The sequence below is a fragment of the Salmo salar genome, chromosome 12 (assembly GCF_965601325.2).
Source record: "Salmo salar chromosome 12, fSalSal1, whole genome shotgun sequence".
NCBI lineage: Eukaryota > Metazoa > Chordata > Actinopteri > Salmoniformes > Salmonidae > Salmo > Salmo salar.
Window position 1 is genome coordinate 49,690,676 of NC_138302.1, and position 24,692 is coordinate 49,715,367.

The window sequence follows — 24,692 nt, forward strand, 5'->3', positions numbered from 1 at the left end:
TAGGGGGCTGCTCCCTCTGCTGTTTCCTGAAGTCCACGATCATCTCTTTTGTTTTGTTGACATTGAGTGCAAGGTTATTTTCCTGACACCACACTCCGAGGGCCCTCACCTCCTCCCTGTAGGCCGTCTCGTCGTTGTTGGTAATCAAGCCTACCACTGTAGTGTTGTCTGCAAACTTGATGATTGAGTTGGATGCGTGCATGGCCACGCAGTCGTGGGTGAACAGGGAGTACAGGAGAGGGCTGAGAACGCACACTTGTGGGGACCCAGTGTTGAGGATCAGGGGTGAAGATGTTGTTACCTACCCTCACCACCTGGGGGCGGCCCGTCAGGAAGTCCAGGACCCAGTTGCACAGGGCGGGGTCGAGACCCAGGGTCTCGAGCTTAATGACGAGTTTGGAGGGTATTATGGTGTTAAATTCTGAGCTGTAATTGATGAACAGCATTCTTACATAGGTATTCCTCTTGTCCAGATAGGTTAGGGCAGTGTGCAGTGTGATGGCGATTGCGTCGTCTGTGGACCTATTGGGTCGGTAAGCAAATTGGAGTGGGTCTAGGGTGTCAGGTAGGGTGGAGGTGATATGGTCCTTGACTAGTCTCTCAAAGCACTTCATGATGACGGAAGTGAGTGCTACAGGGCGGTAGTCATTTAATATTTAATATGCAAAACTTAGCTGTAGGCTGTGGAAGCACGGCTGTTGAGAATGTCATTTCAAGAGCTATTGCAGGGAACTACAGCAAGACACGCTCAAGGCTATTAGACATGTTTTTATTCCTCTCAGAGAGATGCGCTCAAGGCAATAAGATATGCATTCATCATCCCATCACATGTTTCTGAGTGAGGATGTTGTTAGGATTATAAGGACGATATTGAGTTTCTCATGACTGGATGATACAAAGGATTAAGTAGAGGAACATCAGTCTTCAACAACACCTGTAGCGTTGTGCTTGCTACCACGCTTTTAATACTTCTCTGATTTGAAGAGAAGCAGTATAATCTCATGCATACAAGATCATGCTCTCTTTTTGCACGAACTCACTTTAAAGATATGCCATTACAGTTACAGCCGAATAAGCCCTATTTGATGAACTATAAAAAGTTGCAGAAAACCAAAACTACCTACAATTACCTTAAAGATGCTTCATAACCTTGAAAATACCTATAACTTATTAAACCCAGAGCTCAAGCATAAATATGTAACAGACAATTTCGACAAATGATCCCACAAATAAACACCAACCTCTATTTCCAATGATTGTTCTGTTCCATCCCTTCACCCAGGTGTGGGAGGTAACTTGGTGGCCATCCAGGCCAGCCGCATCTCCACCTACCTCCACTACTGGAGCATGCCTGGGACCCTGCCTTCCAAGATGGCACAACACTGGCCTGGCCCCTGTCTGACCTTCTGCTCCTCAGGTCAGCAGTCAAAACACACTTCAACTTCAAACACACACATACAGTTGAAGTTGGAAGTTTACATACACTTAGGTTGGAGTCATTAAAACTCGTTTTTCAACCACTCCACAAATGTCTTGTTAACAAACTATAGTTTTGGCAAGTCGGTTAGGACATCTACTTTGTGCATGACACAAGTAATTTTTCCAACAGCTGTTTACAGACAGATCACTTCACTCATAACTGTCACGACTTCCGCCGAAGTCGGTCCCTCTCCTTGTTCGGGCGGTGTTCGGTGGTCAACGTCACCGACCTTCCAGCCATCACTGATCCATTTTTCATGTTCCATTGGTTTTGTCTTGTCTTCCTTCACACCTGGTTCCAATCCCATCAATTACATGTTGTGTATTTACCCTCTGTTTCCCCTCATGTCCTTGTCGGAGATTGTTTTATTGTATGTGATTGTGCTAGTATGTGTTGGTGTGCGAAGGGTTTTGTACCCACTTTGTTATTTTTGTATATTTTGGTTTTTGGAGTTTGGTCAGCACTTATTAAACGACTCCGTTTATACCAAGTTCGTTCTCCTGCGCCTGACTTCCCTGTCACCAACACGCACCCATTACAGAATCTCCGACCACAACTATGGAGTCAGCAGGAGAAGGTACCCCGGCAATTAAGGTGGAGGAGCGCATCCAGTAGCATGCAGTTATGCTTCACCATCTTGGCGTCGCCATGGATCGCGTTGTCCAGACAACGGACAGCTGGGAGAGACAGGGAGTTCTTCCAGCGCCTCCACCCGCACAACCGGGGTCTCTCTTGAGTTCCCCTTTCCCGCCTGAACCCAGTGGGATCCGTCTCTCCTTGCCCCAGGAGTACAACATGATGGCTGCGAACTGCCAGGGGTTCTTGTTACAATTAAACCTTTATCTGGCCACCGTCCACCCGGCTCCATCGGACCGTGAGAGGGTGTCCGCCCTCGTCTTGTGCCTCACCGGGAGAGCCCTGGAGTGGGCCAACGCCGTGTGGAGAGAGGGAGATGCGGCATTGGACCAGTTTGAGGAGTTCACCCGCCGTTTCCAGGCAGTCTTTGACCATCCGCCCGAGGGTAGAGCGGCGGGTGAGCGCCTCTACCATCTGAGGCAGGAGATGAGGAGCGCCCAGCAGTTCGCCCTGGAATTTAGGACCCTGGCTGCCGGCGCGGGATGGAACAACAGGGCCCTGATCGACCATTATCGTTGCAGTCTGCGCGAGGACGTCTTTCAGGAGCTGGCCTGCAGAGACACCACCCTCACATTTGACCAGCTGGTGGACCTGTCCACCCGGGTGGACTACCTGCTGGCTGCTCGCGGACGTTCAGATCAGGGTCTGGTGGTTCCATCCTCCCGCACCCCCTCTCCAATACCCATGGAGCTGGGAGGGGCGGTGCGCAGGGAGACCGGAGGGGGTCCCCGCTCGTGCACCATCGGTGGCCGCAGAGGTCACACTGCCGGTCGGTGCGGGGTTGGTTCCTCTGGGAATCGAGGCAGCAGGCAGGGCCTCTGTTGTACATATGTTTGTGTCTGTTACGTTCCCTGAATTTTCCCCGCATTCCCAGCATAAGGCCCTCGTCGATTCAGGCGCGGCTGGCAATTGATAGTGCTTTAGTCTATCGTTTAGGGATCCCTATTGTTCCCGTGGATGTGCCCTTCCCCGTTCACGCCTTAGATAGTCGACCATTAGGGTCAGGGTTAATTAGGGAGGTCACCGCGCCATGGTGCGGCATGGTGACGCAGGGGGGTAATATGGAGAGAATTAGTCTCTTCCTTATTGACTCCCCAGCGTTTCCCATGGTGCTGGGCCTACCCTGGTTAGCTTGTCATAACCCCACTGTTTCTTGGCCACAGAGGGCTCTCACAGGGTGGTCGCGAGAGTGCTCAGGTAGGTGTTTAGGGGTTTCTGTTGGTGCTACTATGGTGGAAAGTCCAGACCAGGTCTCCACCGTGCGCATTCCCCCTGAATATGTCGATTTGGCTCTCACCTTCTCCAAAAAGAAGGCGACTCAATTACCACCTCATTGACGGGGCGATTGTGCGATAGATCTCCTGGTAGACGCCTCACTTCCCCAGGAGTCACATGTATCCCCTCTCACAGGCGGAGACGGAGGCTATGGAAACATATGTCTCCGAATCCCTGCGTCAAGGGTACATTTGGTCCTCCACTTCACCCGCTTCCTCGAGTTTCTTTTTTGTGAAGAAGAAGGAGGGAGGTCTACGCCCGTGTATTGACTATCGGGGTCTGAATCAGATCACTGTGAGGTATAGCTACCCGCTACCGCTCATAGCCACAGCGATAGAGTCAATGCACGGGGCGCGTTTCTTCAAAAAACTAGATCTCAGGAGCGCTTACAACCTGGTGCGTATCCGAGAGGGAGACGAGTGGAAGACGGCTTTCAGTACCACCTCTGGGCACTATGAGTACCTCGTCATGCCGTACGGGTTGATGAATGCGCCATCAGTCTTCCAAGCCTTTGTAGACGAGGTTTTCAGGGACCTGCACGGGCAGGGTGTAGTGGTGTATATTGATGACATTTTGATATACTCCGCTACACGCGCTGAGTATGTGTCCCTGGTTCACAGAGTGCTTGGTCGCCTGTTGGAGCATGACCTGTACATTAAGGCTGAGAAATGCCTGTTCTTCCAACAGTCTGTCTGCTTTCTAGGGTATCGCATTTCCACTTCAGGGGTGGAGATGGAGAGTGACCGCATTGCAGCCGTGCGTAATTGGCCGACTCCCATCACGGTAAAGGAGGTGCAGCAGTCTCTTAGGATTTGCCAACTACTACCGGAGGTTTACCCGGGGTTTTGGTCAGGTGGCGGCTCCCATTACCTCACTGCTGAAGGGGCGCCCGGTACGCTTGCAGTGGTCAGCTGAGGCAGACAGGGCTTTTAGTCACCTGAGGGCTCTGTTAACCCCGGCTCCCATGTTGGCCCATCCGGATCCCTCTTTGGTGTTCATAGTGGAGGTGGACGCGTCCGAGGCTGGGATAGGAGCCGTGCTCTCTCAGCGCTCGGTTACGCCACCTAAGCTCCGCTCCTGTGCCTTCTTCTCGAAGAAGCTCAGCCCGTCGGAGCGAAACTAAGATGTTGGGGACCGGGAGCTGTTGGCTGTCGTCAAGGCCTTGAAGGCGGGGAGATATTGGCTTGACCACCGCAATCTGGAGTACATCCGGGCGGCGAGGAGACTGAACCCTCACCAGGCAAGGTGGGCCATGTTTTTCACCCGTTTTGTGTTTACCCTTTCCTACCGACCAGGCTCTCAGAACGTTAAGGCAGACGCATTGTCCCGGCTGTATGACACAGAGGAGCAGCCCATGGATCCCACTCCCATACTCCTGGCCTCTTGCCTGGTGGCACCGGTAGTGTGGGAGCTGGACGAGGACATTGAGCAGGCGTTGCGTACAGAGCCTGCTCCCCTTCAGTGTCCGGCTGGGCGTCTGTACTTTCCGTCTACTGTCCGCGACCAGCTGATCTATTGGGCCCATACGTCACCCTCCTCTGGTCATCCTGGTACCGGTCAGACGGTGCACTGTCTTGGTGGGAAGTACTGGTGTCCCACTTTAGCTAAGGACGTGAGGGTTTATGTTTCCTCCTGCTCAGTGTGTGCCCAGTGCACTGCTCCTAGACACCTGCCCAGAGGGACGTTACAACCCTTACCCGTTCCACAACGGCCATGGTCGCACCTGTCGGTGGATTTCCTGACTGATCTTCCTCCTTCACAGAGTAACACCACAATCCTGGTCGTTGTGGATCGTTTTTCTAAGTCCTTTTGTCTCCTCCCGTTGCCCGGTCTCCCTACAGCCCTACAGACTGTGGAGGCTCTATTTACATGTATTCCGGCACTACGGGGTGCCTGAGGATATAGTGTCTGATCGGGGTCCCCAGTTCACGTCGAGGGTCTGGAAGGCGTTCATGGAACGTCTAGGGGTCTCGATCAGCCTTACCTCAGGTTTTCACCCCGAGAGTAATGGGCAGGTGGAGAGAGTTAATCAGGATGTAGGTAGGTTTCTGAGGTCATATTGCCAGGACCGGCCGGGGGAGTGGGCAGCGTTCGTGCCCTGGGCAGAGATGGCCCAGAACTCGCTCTGCCACTCCTCCACTAACCTTTCTCCCTTCCAGTGTGTATTGGAGTATCAGCCGGTTCTGGCTCCTTGGCATCAGAGTCAGACCGAGGCTCCTGCAGTGGATGAGTGGTTCCGGCGCACGGAGGAAACATGGGAGGCCGCCCATGTCCACCTTCAGCGCGCCGTACTGCGCCAGAAAGTGGGCGCAGACCATCACCGCAGTGAGGCCCCGGTGTTCGCACCGTGGGACCGGGTCTGGCTCTCGACCCGAAACCTGCCCCTCTGCCTGCCCTGTCGGAAGCTGGGTCCGCGCTTTGTGTGGCCATTTAAAGTCCTTAGGAGAGTGAACGAGGTATGTTACAGGTTACAGGTTCCCCCCGATTACTGCATTAACCCCTCGTTCCATGTGTCTCTTCTCTTGCCGGTGGTGGCTGGCCCGCTCCAGGAGTCTGAGGTACGGGAGGTTCCTGCGCCCCCTCTAGACATCGAGGGGGCCCCGGCATACTCCGTTCGTTCCATACTGGATTCGAGACATCGGGCGAGGGGCCTTCAGTACCTCGTGGACTGGGAGGGGTATGGTCCGGAGGAGAGATGCTGTCTTCCGGTGGAGGACGTGTTGGATCCTTCAATGCTGCGAGATTTCCACCGTCTCCATCCGGATCGCCCTGTGCCTCGCCCTCCGGGTCGTCCCCGAGGTCGGTGCTGAAGCTCGGCTGGAGCCGTGCGTCAAAGGGGGATACTGTCACGACTTCCACTGAACTCGGTCCCTCTCCTTGTTTGGGCGGTGTTCGGCAGTCGACGTCAACGACCTTTTAGCCATCACTGATCCATTTTTCATTTTCCATTGGTTTTGTCTTGTCTTCCATCACACCTGGTTCCAATCCCATCAATTACATGTTGTGTATTTACCCTCTGTTTCCACTCATGTCCTTGTCGGAGATTGTTTTATTGTATGTGATTGTGCTAGTATGTGTTGGTGTGCGACGGGTTTTGTACCCACTTTGTTATTTTTGTATATTTTGGTTTTTGGAGTTTGGTCAGCACTTATTAAACGACTCCGTTTATACCAAGTTCGTTCTCCTGCGCCTGACTTCCCTGCCACCAACACGTGCCCATTGCAATAACTCACTGTATCACAATTCCAGTGGGTCAAAAGTTTACATACACTAAGTTGACTGTGCCTTTAAACAGCTTGACAAATTCCAGAAAATGATGTCATGGCTTTAGAAGCTTCTGATAGGCTAATTGACATCATTTGAGTCAATTGGAGGTGTATCTGTGGATGTATTTCAAGGCCTACCTTCAAACTCAGCCTAAAAAAAAAGAAAAAAAAAGAAAATGCATGAAATGAAATGTATGCATTCACTACTGTAAGTCGCTCTGGATAACAGCGTCTGCTAAATGATTAAAATGTTAAAAAAAATGAAGCACTGGGGTGGCATCATGAGGTAGGAAAAGTATGTGGATATATTGAAGCAACATCTCAAGACATCAGTCAGGAAGTTAAAGCTTGGTCGCAAATGGGTCTTCCAAATGGACAATGACCCCAAGCATACTTCCAAATTTGTGGCAAAATGGCTTAAGGACAACAAAGTCAAGGTATTGGAGTGGCCATCGCAAAGCCCTGACCTCAATCCTATAGAAAATGTGTGGGCAGAACTGAAAAAGCGTGTGTGAGCAAGGAGGCCTACAAACCTGCCTCAGTTACACAAGATCTGTCAGGAGGAATGGGCCAAAATTCACCCAAATTATTGTTAGAAGCTTGTGGAAGGCTAACCAAAACATTTGACTCAAGTTAAACAATTTAAAGGCAATGCTACCAAATACTAATTGAGTGTATGTAAACTTCTGACCCACTGGGAATGTGATGAAAGAAATAAAAGCTGAAATAAATCACTCTCTACTATTATTCTGACATTTCACATTCTTAAAAAAAAGTGGTGATCCTACCTGACTTAAGACCGGTAATGTTTACTAGGATTAAATGTCAGGAATTGTGAAAAACTGAGTTTAAATGTATTTGGCTAAGGTGTATGTAAACTTCCAACTTCAACTGTAAATACAGATTGTTAAATACCCACACGGACACAAAACATGACACAACACTGCCCTCACCCTTGCCCGACCTTCAGCTCCTAAACAGTCAAAACAAACTTCAAAAGTAGCACAAACAAGCACCGGGGGGCAGGGAACAGTGCTCCACCACCTTAGGATAGGTGAAAGTATTTTTGTTGAATTGATTTTGGAATTGAAAGGCAACCAGTTATGGGAAAAATGTATTCACTTACAGTACAAAATCCCAATTCGACTACTGCACACATCCACACACAATCTTACTTACCCATAGCAGTTGTCTTGCACACTTCATCCGACCTAGACAGTAAAAAGATAGTTAACTTTTTTAAGTTTTATATTATTTTTAATTGACCTAGGGTGTTGTCATTTAATCTAAACCGTTTTTAAGTCCTCTAAGTTTCCTCTTTACATCCACAGGAGTCAACTCCAAGTCAGCGAGAGTTCTGGTCTTCTTGGTGGTTCCGGGTCACCTGCTCTTCCTCTACACCATCCACTTACTGAAGGGCGGCCATGGCGCCCTCACGTCTGCCTTCGTCTGCCTTTACCTGTGTGCAGCCCTGCTACAGGTCAGAGGTCAAATATATATGTACCACAGACATTAAGACTGTATACAACTCCTACTGTAACAGCTGACATACTGTACATTGAAAAATCTATAAATAATAAAATATCACAAGAAAAGCTGACATATGGACATAATAATAATTAATTAAAGTGCAATTATTTATTTAGGCTTTTGGGTCTATAACTAAACTTCAATGATAGAAACCAAATAGGAATTGTATAGAAATGATAATGGTGCTTTGTCAGTGCGGCCTCTGGGGCAAAATGAGTTTCACACCCCTGTGTTAGTTATAGTATTTTATTCTATATCATTTTATTTAACCTAATTATTCCATAGTGACACACTGCAAAAATAAAGTAGGACACCTTTATTGCCATAAACCTGTGAACTTTGTGAAAAAGTTAGGTCAGTTTCATGGAGGAATGTTTATTTTCTCTACACCTCTTTTTTGTTTGGATCTCACACATTAAGGAGGGTTTGAGTCGAGGGAATCATAGGCGTACACTAAGAAAATCATTTGGATGACTATCACGTCAAGATAAACAATGGCCTTAGAAGAAATGTTTCATAAAAAAAGATTTACAGTTTTTCAGCCCTCTTGCTTGCCCAAACTCCAGTGCTGCAATTCAAACCACATGTTGCTGAAACAGGTCAACCAACAGACTGACACGTCTGTTTAGACCAAAACAGTGTTTCAGTCCTGGCATTTATCACATCAAATGGTCTTTTTCAGTGCAGTTGAAATGACCAGTGTTGTCATTTGCAACTTTTTAGTGTTAACTTGATAGCCGCTTATCAGTAGGGGACTTATAAATATAATTATACACTGTAATGAGCAACAGACAGATGTGCCTTACAAAAACCATATGTGATATAAATGTGCTGACTTGTACAAGAACATATGTGTAATAGTAACTATCTAAACCTAGACCGTATAAAAACAAGATCTAAACCAAGAGGCAATGGAATGATTACTGCTCAATAAAGAGTCAAGGATTGGGTTTGACTAAAGTCCAGCATACACAGTGGGTTGTCAGGCCCAGTGTTGCCAAATTACTGTATCAGCTCTTCTTCTCAGCGTTGCTCCATGCACATAGCCAAAGCTTAATCATTCAGTTCCAACCAGTATGAACATAACAGTGGTATAAAATGGAACAGAGGAGCGCTTGTTTGGTAATACAGTTGAAGTCGGAAGTTTACATACTGTCAGAATGGTGGGTGTAGCTGGTGTATGCAGTCAGGCGCAGGAGAGCAGAGAAATGGGAGCAACGTACTTTATTCAGAATAATTAATGGTACAAGGTAACACAATACACTTGCCCAAACACGAAACACAAAACATCAACTTTTACGCATGGGCAAGAAACAACACCCGTCGAAATTACCAGTCACCAACATACCGAACATGACATAAAACAATCCCGCACAACACCATGGGGGAAACAGAGGGTTAAATACATGAACAATAATTAGGGGAATGAAAAACAGGTGTGTAGAAACAAAGACAAAACAAATGGAAAATGAAAAGTGGATCGGTGATGGCGACGCCGACCGCCGAGCGCTGCCCGAACAAGGAGAGGCACCGACTTCGGCTGAAGTCGTGACAGTACCCTCCCTTGACACGTGGCTCCAGCAGCGCGCCGAGGCCGGCCTCGGGGATGACCCGGAGGACGAGGTGCAGGGCGATCCGGATGGAGACGGTGGAACTCCTGCAGCATCGAAGGGTCCAACACGTCCTCCACCGGCACCCAGCATCACTCCTCCGGACCGTACCCCTAACACTCCACGAGGTACTGAAGGCCCTTCGCCCGACGCCTCGAGTCTAGTATGGACCGAACTGCATACGCCGGAGCCCCCTCGATGTCCAGAGGGGGAGGAGGAACCTCCCGCACCTCAGATTCCTGGAGCGGACCAGCTACCACCGGCCTGAGGAGAGACACATGAAACGAGGGGTTAATACGGTAATCTGGGGGAAGCTGTAACCTGTAACACACCTCGTTTATTCTCCTCAGGACTTTGAATGGCCCCACAAACCGCGGACCCAGCTTCCGGCAGGGCAGGCGGAGGGGCAGGTTTCGGGTCGAGAGCATGACCCGCACCGGGGGACCGGGTCTGGCTCTCAACCCGAAACCTGCCCCTCCGCCTGCCCTGCCGGAAGCTGGGTCTGCCTCACTGCGGTGGGGGTCTACGCCAGCCTTCTGACGCTTCACGGCACGTTGAAGGTGCACATGAGCGGCGTCCCATGTCTCCTCTGAGCGCCTAAACCAGTTGTCCACCGCAGGAGCCTCAATCTGGCTCTGATGCCACGGTGCCAGAACCGGCTGGTACCCCAGTACGCACTGGAAGGGGGAGAGGTTAGTGGAGGAGTGGCAGAGCGAGTTTTGGGCCATCTCTCCCCAGGGTATGAACGTCGCCCACTCCCCCGACCGGTCCTGGCAATAGGATCGCAGAAACCTACCCACATCCTGGTTCACTCTCTCCACCTGCCCGTTACTCTCGGGGTGAAAACCTGAGGTAAGGCTGATCGAGACCTCCAGACGTTCCATGAACACCCTCCAGACCCTTGACGTGAACTGGGGACCTCGATCAGATACTATGTCCTCAGGCACCCCGTAGTGCCGGAAGACGTGTGTGAACAGAGCCTCCGCAGTCTGTAGGGCCGTAGGGAGACCGGGCAAAGGGAGGAGACAGCAGGACTTAGAAAACCATTCCACAACGACCAGGATCGTGGTGTTACCCTGTGAGGGAGAAAGATCCGTTAAGAAGTCCACCGACAGGTGTGACCACGGCCGTTGTGGAACGGGTAAGGGTTGTAACTTCCCTCTAGGCAGGTGCCTAGGGGCCTTGCACTAGGCGCACACTGAGCAGGAGGAAACATAAATCCTCACGTCCTTAGCCAAGGTGGGCCACCAGTACTTCCCATTAAGACAGCGCACTGTACGACCAATGCCCGGATGACCAGGAGGGTGACGGGTGGGCCCAATAGATCAAACGGTTGCGGACAGCAGACGGAACGTACAGACGCCCAGCTGGACACTGGAGTGGAGTGGGCTCTGTACGTAACGCCCGCTCGATGTCCGGGTCCAGCTCCCACACTACTGGTGCCACCAGGCAAGAGGCCGGGAGTATGGGAGTGTGATCCATGGACCGCTCCTCCGTGTCATACATCCGGGACAGTGCGTCTGCCTTAATGTTCTGGGAACCTGATCTGTGGGACAGGGTGAAAACAAAATGGGTAAAGAACATGGCCCACCTTGCCTGGCGAGGGTTCAGTCTCCTCGCCGCCCGGGTGTACTCCATATTGCGGTGGTCAGTCCAGATGAGAAAAGGGTGTTTAGCCCCCTCAAGCCAATGTCTCCACGCCTTCAAGGCATTGACCACAGCCAACAACTCCCGGTCCCCCACGTCATAGTTTCGCTCCGCTAGGCTGAGCTTCTTCGAAAAGAAGGCACAGTGGCGAAGCTTTGGTGGCGTACCCGAGATGTTGCAGCATGGCCGCATGCTGCTGGATGCGCTCCTCGACCCCTAATACGGGGTTGTCTGCTCCTGCTGACTCCATATTCAAGGGTACGGGATTCTTTCAGAATGGTGGGTGTAGCTGGTGTATGCAGTCAGGCGCAGGAGAGCAGAGAAATGGGAGCAACGTACTTTATTCAGAATAGTTAATGGTACAAGGTAACACAATACACTTGCCCAAACACGAAACACACAAACATCAACTTTTACGCACAGGCAAGAAACAACACCCGTCGAAATTACCAGTCACCAAAATACCGAACATGACATAAAACAATCCAGCACAACACCATGGGGGAAACAGAGGGTTAAATACATGAACAATAATTAGGGGAATGAAAAACAGGTGTGTAGAAACAAAGACAAAACTAATGTAAAATTAAAAGAGGATCGGCGATGGCTAGTAGACCGGCGATGCCGACCGCCGAGCGCCACCCGAACAAGGAGAGGCACCGACTTCGGCTGAAGTCGTGACACATACATCTTAGCCAAATACATTTAAAATCAGTTTTTCACAATTCCTGATATTTAATCCTAGTAGAAATGCCCTGTCTTAGGTCAGTTAGGATCACCACTTTATTTTAAGAATGTGAAATTTCAGAATAATAGTAGAGAGAATGATTTATTTCAGCTTTTATTTCTTTCATCACATTCCCAGTGGGTCAGAAGTTTACATACACTCAATTAGTATTTGGTAGCATTGCCTTTAAATTGTTTAACTTGGGTCAAACGTTTTGGGTAGCCTTCCACAAGCATTTCACAATAATTTGGGTGAATTTTGGCCCATTCCTCCTGACAGAGCTGGTGTAACTGAGTCAGGTTTGTAGGCCTCCTTGCTTGCATATGCTTTTTCAGTTCTGCCCACAAATTTTCTATAGGCTTGAGGTCAGGGTTTTGTGATAGCCACTCCAATACCTTGACTTTGTTGTCCTTAAGCCATTTTGCTACAACTTTGGAAGTATGCTTGGGGTCATCGTCTATTTGGAAGACCCATTTGGAGCTAAGCTTTAACTTCCTGACTGATGTCTTGAGATGTTGCTTCAATATATCCACATAATTGTTCTACCTCGTGATGCCATCTATTTTGTGAAGTGCACCAGTACCTCCTGCAGCAAAGCACCCCCACAACATGATGCTGCCACACCAGTGCTTCATGGTTGGGATGGTGTTTTTCGGCTTGCAAGCCTCCCCCTTTTTCCTCCAAACATAACGATGGTCATTATGGCCAAACAGTTCTATTTTTGTGTCATCAGACCAGAGGACATTTCTCCAAAAAGTACAATCTTTGTCCCCATGTTCAGTTGCAAACCGTAGTCTGGCTATTTTATGGCAGTTTTGGAGCAGTTGCTTCTTCCTTGCTGAGCGGCCTTTCAGGTTATCTCGATATAGGACTCGTTTTACTGTGGATATAGATACTTTTGTACCTGTTTCCTCCAGCATCTTCACAAGGTCCTTTGCTGTTGTTCTGGGATTGATTTGCACTTTTCGCACCAAAGTACGTTCATCTCTAGGAGACAGAACGTGTCTCCTTCCTGAGCGTTATGATGACTGCGTGGTCCCATGGTGTTTATACTTGTGTACTATTGTTTGTACAGATGAACGTGGTACCTTCAGTCATTTGGAAATTGCTCCCAAGGATGAACCAGACTTGTGGAGGTCTACGATTCTTTTTCTGTGGTCTTGGCTGATTTCTTTTGATTTTCCCATGATATCAAGCAAAGAGGCACTGAGTTTGAAGGTTGGCCGTGAAATACATCCACAGGTACACCTCCAATTGACTCAAATGATATCAATTAGCCTATCAGAAGCTTCTAAAGCCATGACATCATTTTCTGGAATTTTCCAAGCTGTTTAAAGGCACAGTCAACTTAGTGTATGTAAACTTCTGACCCACTGGAATTGTGATAGAGTGAATTATAAGTGAAATAATCTGTCTGTAAACAATTGTTTGAAAAATTACTTGTCATGCACAAAGTAGATGTCCTAACCGACTTGCCAAAACTATAGTTTGTTAACAAGAAATTTGTGGAGTGGTTGAAAAAACGAGTTTTAATGACTCCAAACTAAGTGTATTTACATTTCCGACTTCAACTGTAGATGTCCGACAAGAGGTGGCCTTTGAAAAGGGGGATGAATACTTGCACAAGCAAAAATAAGTTGGTGCTGGTAGTGTGAAGAATACATATGTTTTTGTATGTGAACCCTTTGTAATTCCTGAATTTATGCATCAATTGGTCATCAAATTAGATTTTATCTTCATCTAAATCACAACAATAGACAAACATAGTGTGCTTAAACTAATAACACACAAATTATTGTATTTTTCTTGTCTATATTGAATACATCATTTAAACATTCACAGTGTAGGTTGGAAAAAGTATGTGAACCCCTAGGTTAATGACTTCTCCAAAAGATAATTGGAGTCAGGAGTCAGCTAACCTGGAGTTCAATCAATGAGACGAAATTGGAGATGTTGGTTAGAGCTGCCTTGCCCTGTAAAAAACACTCACAAAATTTGAGTTTGCAATTCACAAGAAGCATTGCCTGATGTGAAACATGCCTCGAACAAAAGAGATCTCAAAAGACCTAAGATTAAGAATTGTTGACTTGCATAAAGCTGGAAAGGGTTACAAAAGTATCTCTAAAAGCCGTGATGTTCACCAGTCCACGATAAGACAAATTGTCTATAAATGGAGAAAGTTCAGCACTGTTGCTACTCTCCCTAGGAGTGGCCGTCCTGCAAAGATGACGGCAAGAGCACAGCGCAGAATGCTCAATGAGGTTAAGAAGAATCCTAGAGTCAGCCAAAGACTTACAGAAATCTCTGGAGCATGCTAACATCTCTGTTGACGAGTCTATGATACACGATACGTAAAACACTAAACAAGAATGGTGTTCATGGGAGGACACCACGGAAGAAGCCACTGCTGTCCAAGAAAACCATTGCTGCACGTCTAAAGTTTGCAAAAGTGCACCTGGATGTTCCATAGCGCTACTGGCCAAATATTCTGTGGACAGATGAAACTACAGCTGAGTTGTTTGGAAGGGACACACAACAACATGCGTGGAGAAAAAAATGCTCAGCACACCAATATCAAAAGCTCATCCCAACTGTAAAGTATGGTGGAGGGAGAATCATGGTTTGGGGCTGCTTTGCTGCCTTAGGGCCTGGACAGCTTGCTATCATCGACGGAAAAATGTATTCCCAAGTTCATCAAGACATTTTGCAGGAGAATGTTAGGCTATCTGTCCATCAAGAAGTTGGGTGATGCAACAGGACAACGACCCAAAACACAGAAGTCAATCAACAACAGAATGGCTTCAACAGAAGATAATATGCCTTCTGGAGTGGCCCAGTCAGAGTCCTGACCTCAACCCAATTGAGATGCTGTGGCATGACCTCAAGAGAGCAGTTCACACCAGACATCACAAGAATATTGCTGAACTGAAACAGTTTTGTCAAGAGGAATGGTCCAAAATTCCTCCTGTCCGTTGTGCAGGTCTGATCCGCAACTATGGAAAACGTTTGGTTGAGGTTATTGCTGCCAATCTAGGGTCAACTAGTTATTAAATCCAAGGGTTCACATAATTTTTCCACCCTACACTGTGAATGTTTGCATGGTGTGTTCAATAAAGACATGAAACGTATAATTGTTGTGTGTTATTAGTTTAAGCAGACCGTGTTTGTCTATTGTTGTGACCTAGATGAAGATCAGATCAAATTTGATGACCAATTTATGCAATAATCCAGGTATTTCCAAAGTGTTCACATACTTTTTTTGCCACTGTAATATGTTTATTGTTATTCACAGGTGGTGATTCTGCTGTACACGGCTGACCTGATGGTGCGCTGGATGTGGCGGCGGGGGCTGGACCCGGACAACTACTCTATCCCGTACCTCACGGCTCTGGGGGACCTGTTGGGGACTGGCTTCCTGGCCCTGACATTCAGAGCCGTTCTATTGGGCATTTCCTCTGGGATGAAGGGGGTTTGAGAGAAGGGGCTAATCCATTTCTGTCCAACATGGTCTTATTGAATATATTAAAATAGAGTAATTTAGCTATTGTAGGTATATGTCAGTTATGCTGACATATTATATGTTGTTCTGTTCATCCATTAGCAACTCTGTTCAGGTCATATTTAAGTGATAATGCCCGAGAAGCCAATGTTCAGAGGATATATTGGCAGGGGTGTTGTTAGGCCCGAGACGAAATGCCAATACATCCTCCAAACACCGGCTTCGAGGACATTATCACTTTTAAACAACAGGTTACCAACATATTCATATAATGATTGACATATATTCATTAAAAACATATTTTTTATGAATTTATTCATACCATTTCATCCTTCAACAAGATATAATCCCGACACAAATCTAGGGTTGCTACCCAAGCTGTTCTATCGGTTCGGGTGCCAGAGACGCGACCCAGTCGTTCGTTCTAAATGTTCCACTGCCATACTGGCTGGCAACGTTCTTATCCCTTGCTTGCTAGCTAGCCAATTAGTGCTAACTTACGGTCACGTCAAAAAGTGCAGCCAGAACAACAGCAAAGTAGCTGCATTTGCATTTGTTTAAGCTGTTTTCAAAATACATTTATTTGGATACATCCATAACAATGAGCTAATGAGGCACGATTTCCCCTGGCATAGAAAATGTGCTCACTCATCAGGCCACTGTTGTTCAGAGGAGCTAGCCAACAACACAGTAACACAATCACTTCAAACTGAAGCTGGAAAACCTGAAAACTAGCTGCACTTGGTTTTGTTTGACCTCGTTTCAATTTACATTTATTTGTATATAACCATAAAAATTATGCCAGCTGATTCATGATTTCGACTGGCTAAGAATCGCTGCCCGTCTCGTCACGATCATTACTATGGGACAGCTGAAGATCAAATTTGAATATTGAAACAATATTGCAAAATGTCGGAGAGACAGACAGCAAGGTTTATACAAATCTCCGCTGTTGAAAACAAAATGTTAGTCTAAAAGAAATGTGAGATAATGTCTAGATGCTTTTTATAGTGGAGATCAAGTTTATAAACTGCTTGGCTGGGTTGATGAGACAATGGATTGCGCAGTCAGAAGGGTTTGGATTGCGCAGACATTTTCATTTTATAGATTTAGCCGGTGGTAACTTGTGGAATAGACACCGGCTGGAATGCTGTTTTAACCAATCAGCATTCAGGATTAGACCCACCCGTTGTATAAACTACTGTATGCAAGTGGCTGGAATTAAGAAGTGAGGGAGAAAAGATTCAACAACATAGCTTACCGACAACCACCAAGCTTGACTTCACATAGTCTTTAGTCTCCGATAACGAATGAATGCTGCTGGGCCTCCCAAGTGGCTAGCGATCTAAGGCACTGCATCACTACAGATCCTGGTTCGATCCCAGGCTGTGTCGCAGCCGGCCACGACCAGGAGACCCATGAGGCAGTGCACAATTGGCCCAGCATTGTCCGGGTTACGGGAGGGTTTGGCCGGCCGAGTTGTCCATGCCCCATTGCGCTCTAGCTCTGGCGCAATGCATGCTGACACGGTCTCCAGGTGTTTCCTCCGACACATTGGTGTGGTTGGCTTCTGGGTTAAGCAAGCATTGTGTCAAGAAGCAGTGCGGCTTGGCGGGGTCGTGTTTCGGAGGATGCACGGCTCTCGACCTTCACCTCTCCTGAGTCTGTAAGGCAGTTGCAGCGATGGGAAAAGACTACCAATTGGGGAGAAAAATGGGTAAAAAAAATATATATATATATATATACTGCTCCAAAAAATAAAGGGAACACTAAAATAACACATCCTACATCTGAATGAATTAAATAATCTTATTAAATACCTTTTTCTTTACATAGTTGAATGTGCTGACAACAAAATCACACCAAAATAATCAATGGAAATCCAATTTTTCAACCCATGGAGGTCTGGATTTGGAGTCACACTCAAAATTAAAGTGGAAAACCACACTATAGGCTGATCCAACTTTGATGTAATGTCCTTAAAACAAGTCAAAATGAGGCTCAGTAGTGTGTGTGGCCTCCACGTGCCTGTATGACCTCCCTACAACGCCTGGGCATGCTCCTGATGAGGTGGCGGATGGTCTCCTGAGGGATCTCCTCCCAGACCTGGACTAAAGCATCCGCGAACTCCTGGACAGTCTGTGGTGCAACGTGGCGTTGGTGGATGGAGTGAGCCATGATGTCCCAGATGTGCTCAATTGGATTCAGGTCTGGGGAACGGGCGGGCCAGTCCATAGCATCATTGCCTTCCTCTTGCAGGAACTGCTGACACACTCCAGCCACATGAGGTCTAGCATTGTCTTGCATTAGGAGGAACCCAGGGCCAACCGCACCAGCATATGGTCTCACAAGGGGTCTGAGGATCTCATCTCGGTACCTAATGGCAGTCAGGCTACCTCTGGCGAGCACATGGAGGGCTGTGCGGCCCCCCAAAGAAATGCCACCCCACACCATGACTGACCCACCGCCAAACCGGTCATGCTGGAGGATGTTGCAGGCAGCAGAACTTTCTCCACGGCGTCTCCAGACTCTGTCACGTGCTCAGTGTGAACCTGCTTTCATCTGTGAAGAGCACAGGGCGCCAGTGTCGAATTTGCCAATCTTGGTGTTCTCTGGCAAATGCCAAACGTCCTGTACGGTGTTGGGCTGTAAGCACAACCCCCACCTGTGGACGTCGGGCCCTCATACCACCCTTATGGAGTCTGTTTCTGACCGTTTGAGCAGACACATGCACATTTGTGGCCTGCTGGAGGTCATTTTGCAGGGCTCTGTCAGTGCTCCTCCTGCTCCTCCTTGCACAAAGGCGGAGGTAGCGGTCCTGCTGCTGGGTTTTTGCCCTCCTACGGCCTCCTCCACGTCTCCTGATGTACTGGCCTGTCTCCTGGTAGCGCCTCCATGCTCTGGACACTACGCTGACAGACACAACAAACCTTCTTACCACAGCTCGCATTGATATGCCATCCTGGATGAGCTGCACTACCTGAGCCACTTGTGTGGGTTGTAGACTCCGTCTCATGCTACCACTAGAGTGAAAGCACCGCCAGCATTCAAAAGTGACCAAAACATCAGCCAGGAAGCATAGGAACTGAGAAGTGGTCTGTGGTCACCACCTGCAGAACCACTCCTTTATTGGGGGTGTCTTGCTAATTGCCTATAATTTCCACCTGTTGTCTATTCCATTTGCACAACAGCATGTGAAATTTATTGTCAATCAGTGTTGCTTCCTAAGTGGACAGTTTGATTTCACAGAAGTGTGATTGACTTGGAGTTACATTGTGTTGTTTAAGTGTTCCCTTTATTTTTTTGAGCAGTGTATATATATTTTTTTTTTTATGCTGCTAAGGGAGTACCTGTATACTGTAGCTCGATATGCTTTGAGCACCCAATAACCATATAGACGCTAACTGTTGAGAAGTGCTCTGATGTCTGTAAATGCTTCATAGTAAACTGGCAAATGCACTGTACTGAAGCAATAATGTTGTCTGTACTTGTTTTGTTGACTGTCTGTACATCTATACTCATGCTAAAAAATTGTCACAACTGCACTCTCTGGATGTACACAATATTAATCAATAGATGACATAGGGTGTATCCAGTGTCACAATTTCAATGATCAAGCACTGCTATTTTCAATTGTGCCTTCAAACCATTACTGTACAAGCTAGAGGAGTCATGTATTTTTTATGACATCAGCAATGTTGCTTATTCGTCAGTTAGTCTGCCACATTTAATTGGTTTAAAAGTTAATGTTTGTATCAATGTATCTAAGACATACCACTGCTTGACATTGCTCACATTTCCCAATGATCATTTATTTGTGAATAAAGTAAGTGTTATGATTTCTCTTCAAATAAATCGGCCCTTTTAAATAAATGAATACGCACTTTTAAAAACAGGCTTAAATCATATTAGCTGTTCTGCATTGAACATGACAATATGACTTCCATAAAAGATATCAATTGTATAGAATTGTATTTTAAATTGTACAGGACCCATGTTGACTTAGTATGTATGCTAATGACTCATCTGACTAGATCATACCTAGAGCAGGTTATTTTAGTAACACAATTACTTTGTTTCAATGTGTTCCTTTGTTGGAATAAAACCATTCACATACAATGCCTGTCTTCCATTTTATGACCCCACTTATATTACAGGACAATCAATACGTCATGTGATTTTACAAAACAGATTTAAAAAACATAACCTCACCACTAACACTCAAATGCGCGTCTTTGTGGCAGCCCTGTATTTCAACACCACGGTACACAGTGCATGTTGGGAAATAACTACTAAACTATCTCCATATTTGAGTGATGCGCAGAATCACTGATCTTCAAATCACCTTGTGTTCCAAACAATTACATCCTAAGTGATGTAGATGAGCAAATCAGTGCAAAAAGAGCATTGCTCAGTCCCATCCTATGCAACACGGAGCGAAGCTTGTCAGTCTCCACCTCCAGACCAGAATGTGCCCAGGGGATATACTGTAAATACCTGTGCTGAACACAGTTATCCCAACAGTTACTTCACACAATACGGTAAAATGCCAGTTACAACTGTGCAGATTTCCTAAAGCAATGCCTGTGCTGGTGCTGTAGGTATAGAACCGTGTCGGGGTCAAGGTTCGTGGCTCTCAGCTGTGTATGGAGCACATACAGTACACATACTGTAGAAGAATACACATACAGCACTCTTATAAAAAAATTGTTATTCAGCTGTCCCCATATGAGAAACCCTTTTGGTTCCATGGAAAACACTCTGTGGAAATGATTCTACATGGAACCCAAAAGTGTTCTACCTGGAACCAAAAAGGGTTATTCAAAGGGTTCTCCTATGGGGACAACTGAAGAACCCTTTTAGGTTGTAGATAGCACCTTTTTTTCTGAGAGTGTAGAGGAGCCTTGTTGACCTTGTGTCAAAGAACATGACAGGTATCCAGATTAAGTGAAGCCTTTGACAAATGGCGAGACCTTTGCTTAAAGTGGAACTGACAGCATTTTAGCAACATGAAATCTCATTCAAATCTGTTCATATACACCCCCAGGAAGAATATGACCCCTTTAAAAAAAAAATAATCTGACAAGCGAGCACTTAGATATGGTTTTCATAAGTTCTTAGAATGGAATTACATATACTAAGGCATTTGTGAAAATTCTATAGGAATATTGAGTGGGAAAGCAGCCTTGCGTTTGGACAATTAATACACTGCAGCAAATAAAACCGAATAAAAAACATCTGTCTCGTCTAAGACCTGGAGTCTACGCAGACTGGTGCGCCATAGCCAATCAGAGCTACAGTAGGCGTTTATGCAAACAAGCCATTTACCACACAGGTCTGCAATCATTCACTTTGAACTGGACTGTTTGTTTACAGGCAGTTGCAACAGCATGACTTTAGATCATTACAACACATTCCCCAAAAGCCACAAAATACACCTGAATGGATTTATGCAAATATGTAAATACCACGGGAGTCTTCTTACATTTTGGAACTTTACTGTCCTATTGATCGAACAACCAGTGACGGAGAGAGGCTCGAGGCCCTCTCGCCGTCACATCAGCAACAACAAGATCTACAACTAATGCTAGCCAGAGCAAGAATGAACACTAGATAAACCCTCAAACTTTTTTTATCTAGTCGCCTGTCAAAATTGCACTAATAAATTATGGGGAATTGTAGCGTACTCATCCTTCTGCAGCAGCTTGCCTGCCAATGCATTAATTATTGTCCCAACCAAGCACCCAAGCTAACTGGCTAAAGTTGGCTCGCTTGCTAGCTAGCTACTTCCAGACACAAATGAATGCCTCACTCTGACCATTTTACTCTGGTTAAGCCCCTGGTTAAGCTGTTTACATGTTATCTAGAGCATTCATGACTAACAATTACATTTTTTGCCTAAGTTTACTGACACCGGTCATATCTAGCGGGTGTTGAGCATTTGTAAATTCATCAGTTATTCTGCACTCTGGCACACTCAGACGAGAGTGCTCTGAAATCTGAGTAGATAGCCAGAGTGAATTTGCAAACGCATGAGATATGGTAACTGGATAACAGTCATTCAAGTTCTTGCTAGCTTACCAAATGACACCTGCATCCCTAGCTGTATATAGCCACCGAAAAACGACATAAGGGGAAAAGGTCAGTCACTCACCAACTCCTCCAATTACATTACATGACATCCTCCTAGCAGCTATATAGCTTACAGTGGGGAAAAAAAGTATTTAGTCAGCCACCAATTGTGCAAGTTCTCCCACTTAAAAAGATGAGAGGCCTGTAATTTGCATCATAGGTACACTTCAACGATGACAGACAAAATGAGAAAAAAAATCCAGAAAATCACATTGTAGGATTTTTTATGAATTTATTTGCAAATTATGGTGGAAAATAAGTATTTGGTCAATAACAAAAGTCTCTCAATACTTTGTTATATACCCTTTGTTGGCAATGACACAGGTGAAATGTTTTCTGTAAGTCTTCACAAGGTTTTCACACACTGTTGCTGGTATTTTGGCCCATTCCGCCATGCAGATCTCCTCTAGAGCAGTGATGTTTTGGGGCTGTCGCTGGGCAACACTGACTTTCAACTCCCTCCAAAGATTTTCTATGGGGTTGAGATCTGGAGACTGGCTAGGCCACTCCAGGACCTTGAAATGCTTCTTACGAAGCCACTCCTTTGTTGCCCGGGCGGTGTGTTTGGGATCATTGTCATGCTGAAAGACCCAGCCATGTTTCATCTTCAATGCCCTTGCTGATGGAAGGAGGTTTTCACTCAAAATCTCACGATACATGGCCCCATTCATTCTTTCCTTTACACGGATCAGTCGTCCTGGTCCCTTTGCAGAAAAACAGCCACAAAGCATGATGTTTCCAACCCCATGCTTCACAGTAGGTATGGTGTTCTTTGGATGCAACTCAGCATTCTTTGTCCTCCAAACACGACGAGTTGAGTTTTTACCAAAAAGTTCTATTTTGGTTTCATCTGACCATATGACATTCTCCCAATCCTCTTCTGGATCATCCAAATGCTCTCTAGCAAACTTCAGACGGGCCTGGACATGTACTGGCTTAAGCAGGGGGACACGTCTGGCACTGCAGGATTTGAGTCCCTGGCGGCGTAGTGTGTTACTGATGGTAGGCTTTGTTACTTTGGTCCCAGCTCTCTGCAGGTCATTCACTAGGTCCCCCCGTGTGGTTCTGGGATTTTTGCTCACCGTTCTTGTGATAATTTTGACCCCACGGGGTGAGATCTTGCGTGGAGCCCCAGATCGAAGGAGATTATCAGTGGTCTTGTATGTCTTCCATTTCCTAATAATTGCTCCCACAGTTGATTTCTTCAAACCAAGCTGCTTACCTATTGCAGATTCAGTCTTCCCAGCCTGGTGCAGGTCTACAATTTTGTTTCTGGTGTCCTTTGACAGCTCTTTGGTCTTGGCCATAGTGGAGTTTGGAGTGTGACTGTTTGAGGTTGTGGACAGGTGTCTTTTATACTGATAACAAGTTCAAACAGGTGCCATTAATACAGGTAACGAGTGGAGGACAGAGGAGCCTCTTAAAGAAGAAGTTACAGGTCTGTGAGAGCCAGAAATCTTGCTTGATGGTAGGTGACCAAATACTTATTTTCCACCATAATTTGCAAATAAATTCATTAAAAATCCTACAATGTGATTTTCTGGATTTTTTCTTCTCATTTTGTCTGTCATAGCTGACGTGTACCTAATTACAGGCCTCTCTCATCTTTTTAAGTGGGAGAACTTGCACAATTGGTGGCTGACTAAATACTTTTTTCCCCCACTATATGTTAGGCTCCGTGTTTTTAGCTTGGTACATAAATAGAAATTAGTCATTTGAAATAAATTCATTAGGTCCTAATCTATGGATTTCACATGGCTGGGAATACAGATACATCTGTTGGTCACAGATACCTCAAAAAAAGGTAGGGCTGTGGATCAGAAAACCAGTCAGTATCTGGTGTGACCAACATTTGCCACAGGCAGCGCAACACATCTCCTTCGCATAGAGTTGATCAGGCTGTTGATTGTGGCTTATGGAATGTTGTCCCACTCCTCTTCAATGGCTGTGCAAAGTTGCTGGATATTGGCGGGAACTGGAACACGCTGTCGTACACATCGATCCAGAGCATCCCAAACATGCTCAATGGGTGACATGTCTGGTGAGTATGCAGGCCATGGAAGAACTGGGACATTTTCAGCTTCCAAGAATTGTGTGTAGATCCTTGTGACATGGGGCCATGCATTACCATGCTGAAACATGAGGTGATGGCGGCGGCTGAATGGCACGACAATGGGCCTCAGAATCTCGTCACGGTATTTTGGGGCATTCAAATTGCCATAGATTAAATGCAATCGTGTTCGTTGTCCGTAGCTTATGCCTACCCATACCATAACCCCACCGCCACCATGGGGCACTATGTTCACAACGTTGACATTAGCAAACTGCTCGCCCACACGACGACCGGGATTCATCCGTGAAAAGCAAACTTCTCCACCATGCCAGTGGCCATCGAAGGTGACCATTTGCCCACTGAAGTCAGTTACGATGTTGAAATGCAGTCAGGTCAAGACCCTAGTGAGCATGACGAGCAAGCAGATGAGCCTCCCTGAGTTTGTGCAGAAATTCTTTGGTTGTGCGAACCCACAGTTTCATCAGCTGTCTGGGTGGTCTCAGACGATCCTGCAGGTGAAGAAGCCGGATGTGGAGGTCCTGGGCTGGAGTGGTTACACGTGGTCTGCAGTTGTGAGGCCGATTGGACATACTGCCAAATTCTCTAAAATGACGATAGGCGGCTTATGGTAGAGAAATTAACATTCAATTATCTGGCAACAGCTCTGGTGGACATTCCTGCAGTCAGCATGTCAATTGCACACTCCCTCAAAACATCTGTGGCATTGTGTTGTGTGACAAAACTGCACATTTGAGTGGCCTTTTATTGTCCCCATCACAAGGTGCACCTGTGTAATGATCATGCTATTTAATCAGCTCCTTGATATGCCACACCTGT

General features: G+C 46.5%; 1 protein-coding gene across 1 annotated transcript in view; it reads left to right on the top strand.

The window, feature by feature from the left end:
- The window catches only part of LOC106565241 (solute carrier family 41 member 1), a 39,376-nt gene extending 23,395 nt beyond the window's left edge, over positions 1-15,981 (top strand). The window contains exons 8-10 of the mRNA XM_014132136.3: positions 1,283-1,417; positions 7,989-8,137; positions 15,464-15,981. Coding sequence (XP_013987611.1) covers positions 1,283-1,417; positions 7,989-8,137; positions 15,464-15,646 — 467 coding nt within the window. The 3' untranslated portion in view covers positions 15,647-15,981. The remainder of the gene's footprint in view (positions 1-1,282; positions 1,418-7,988; positions 8,138-15,463) is intronic.
- The last annotated feature ends 8,711 nt before the right edge of the window (positions 15,982-24,692 follow it).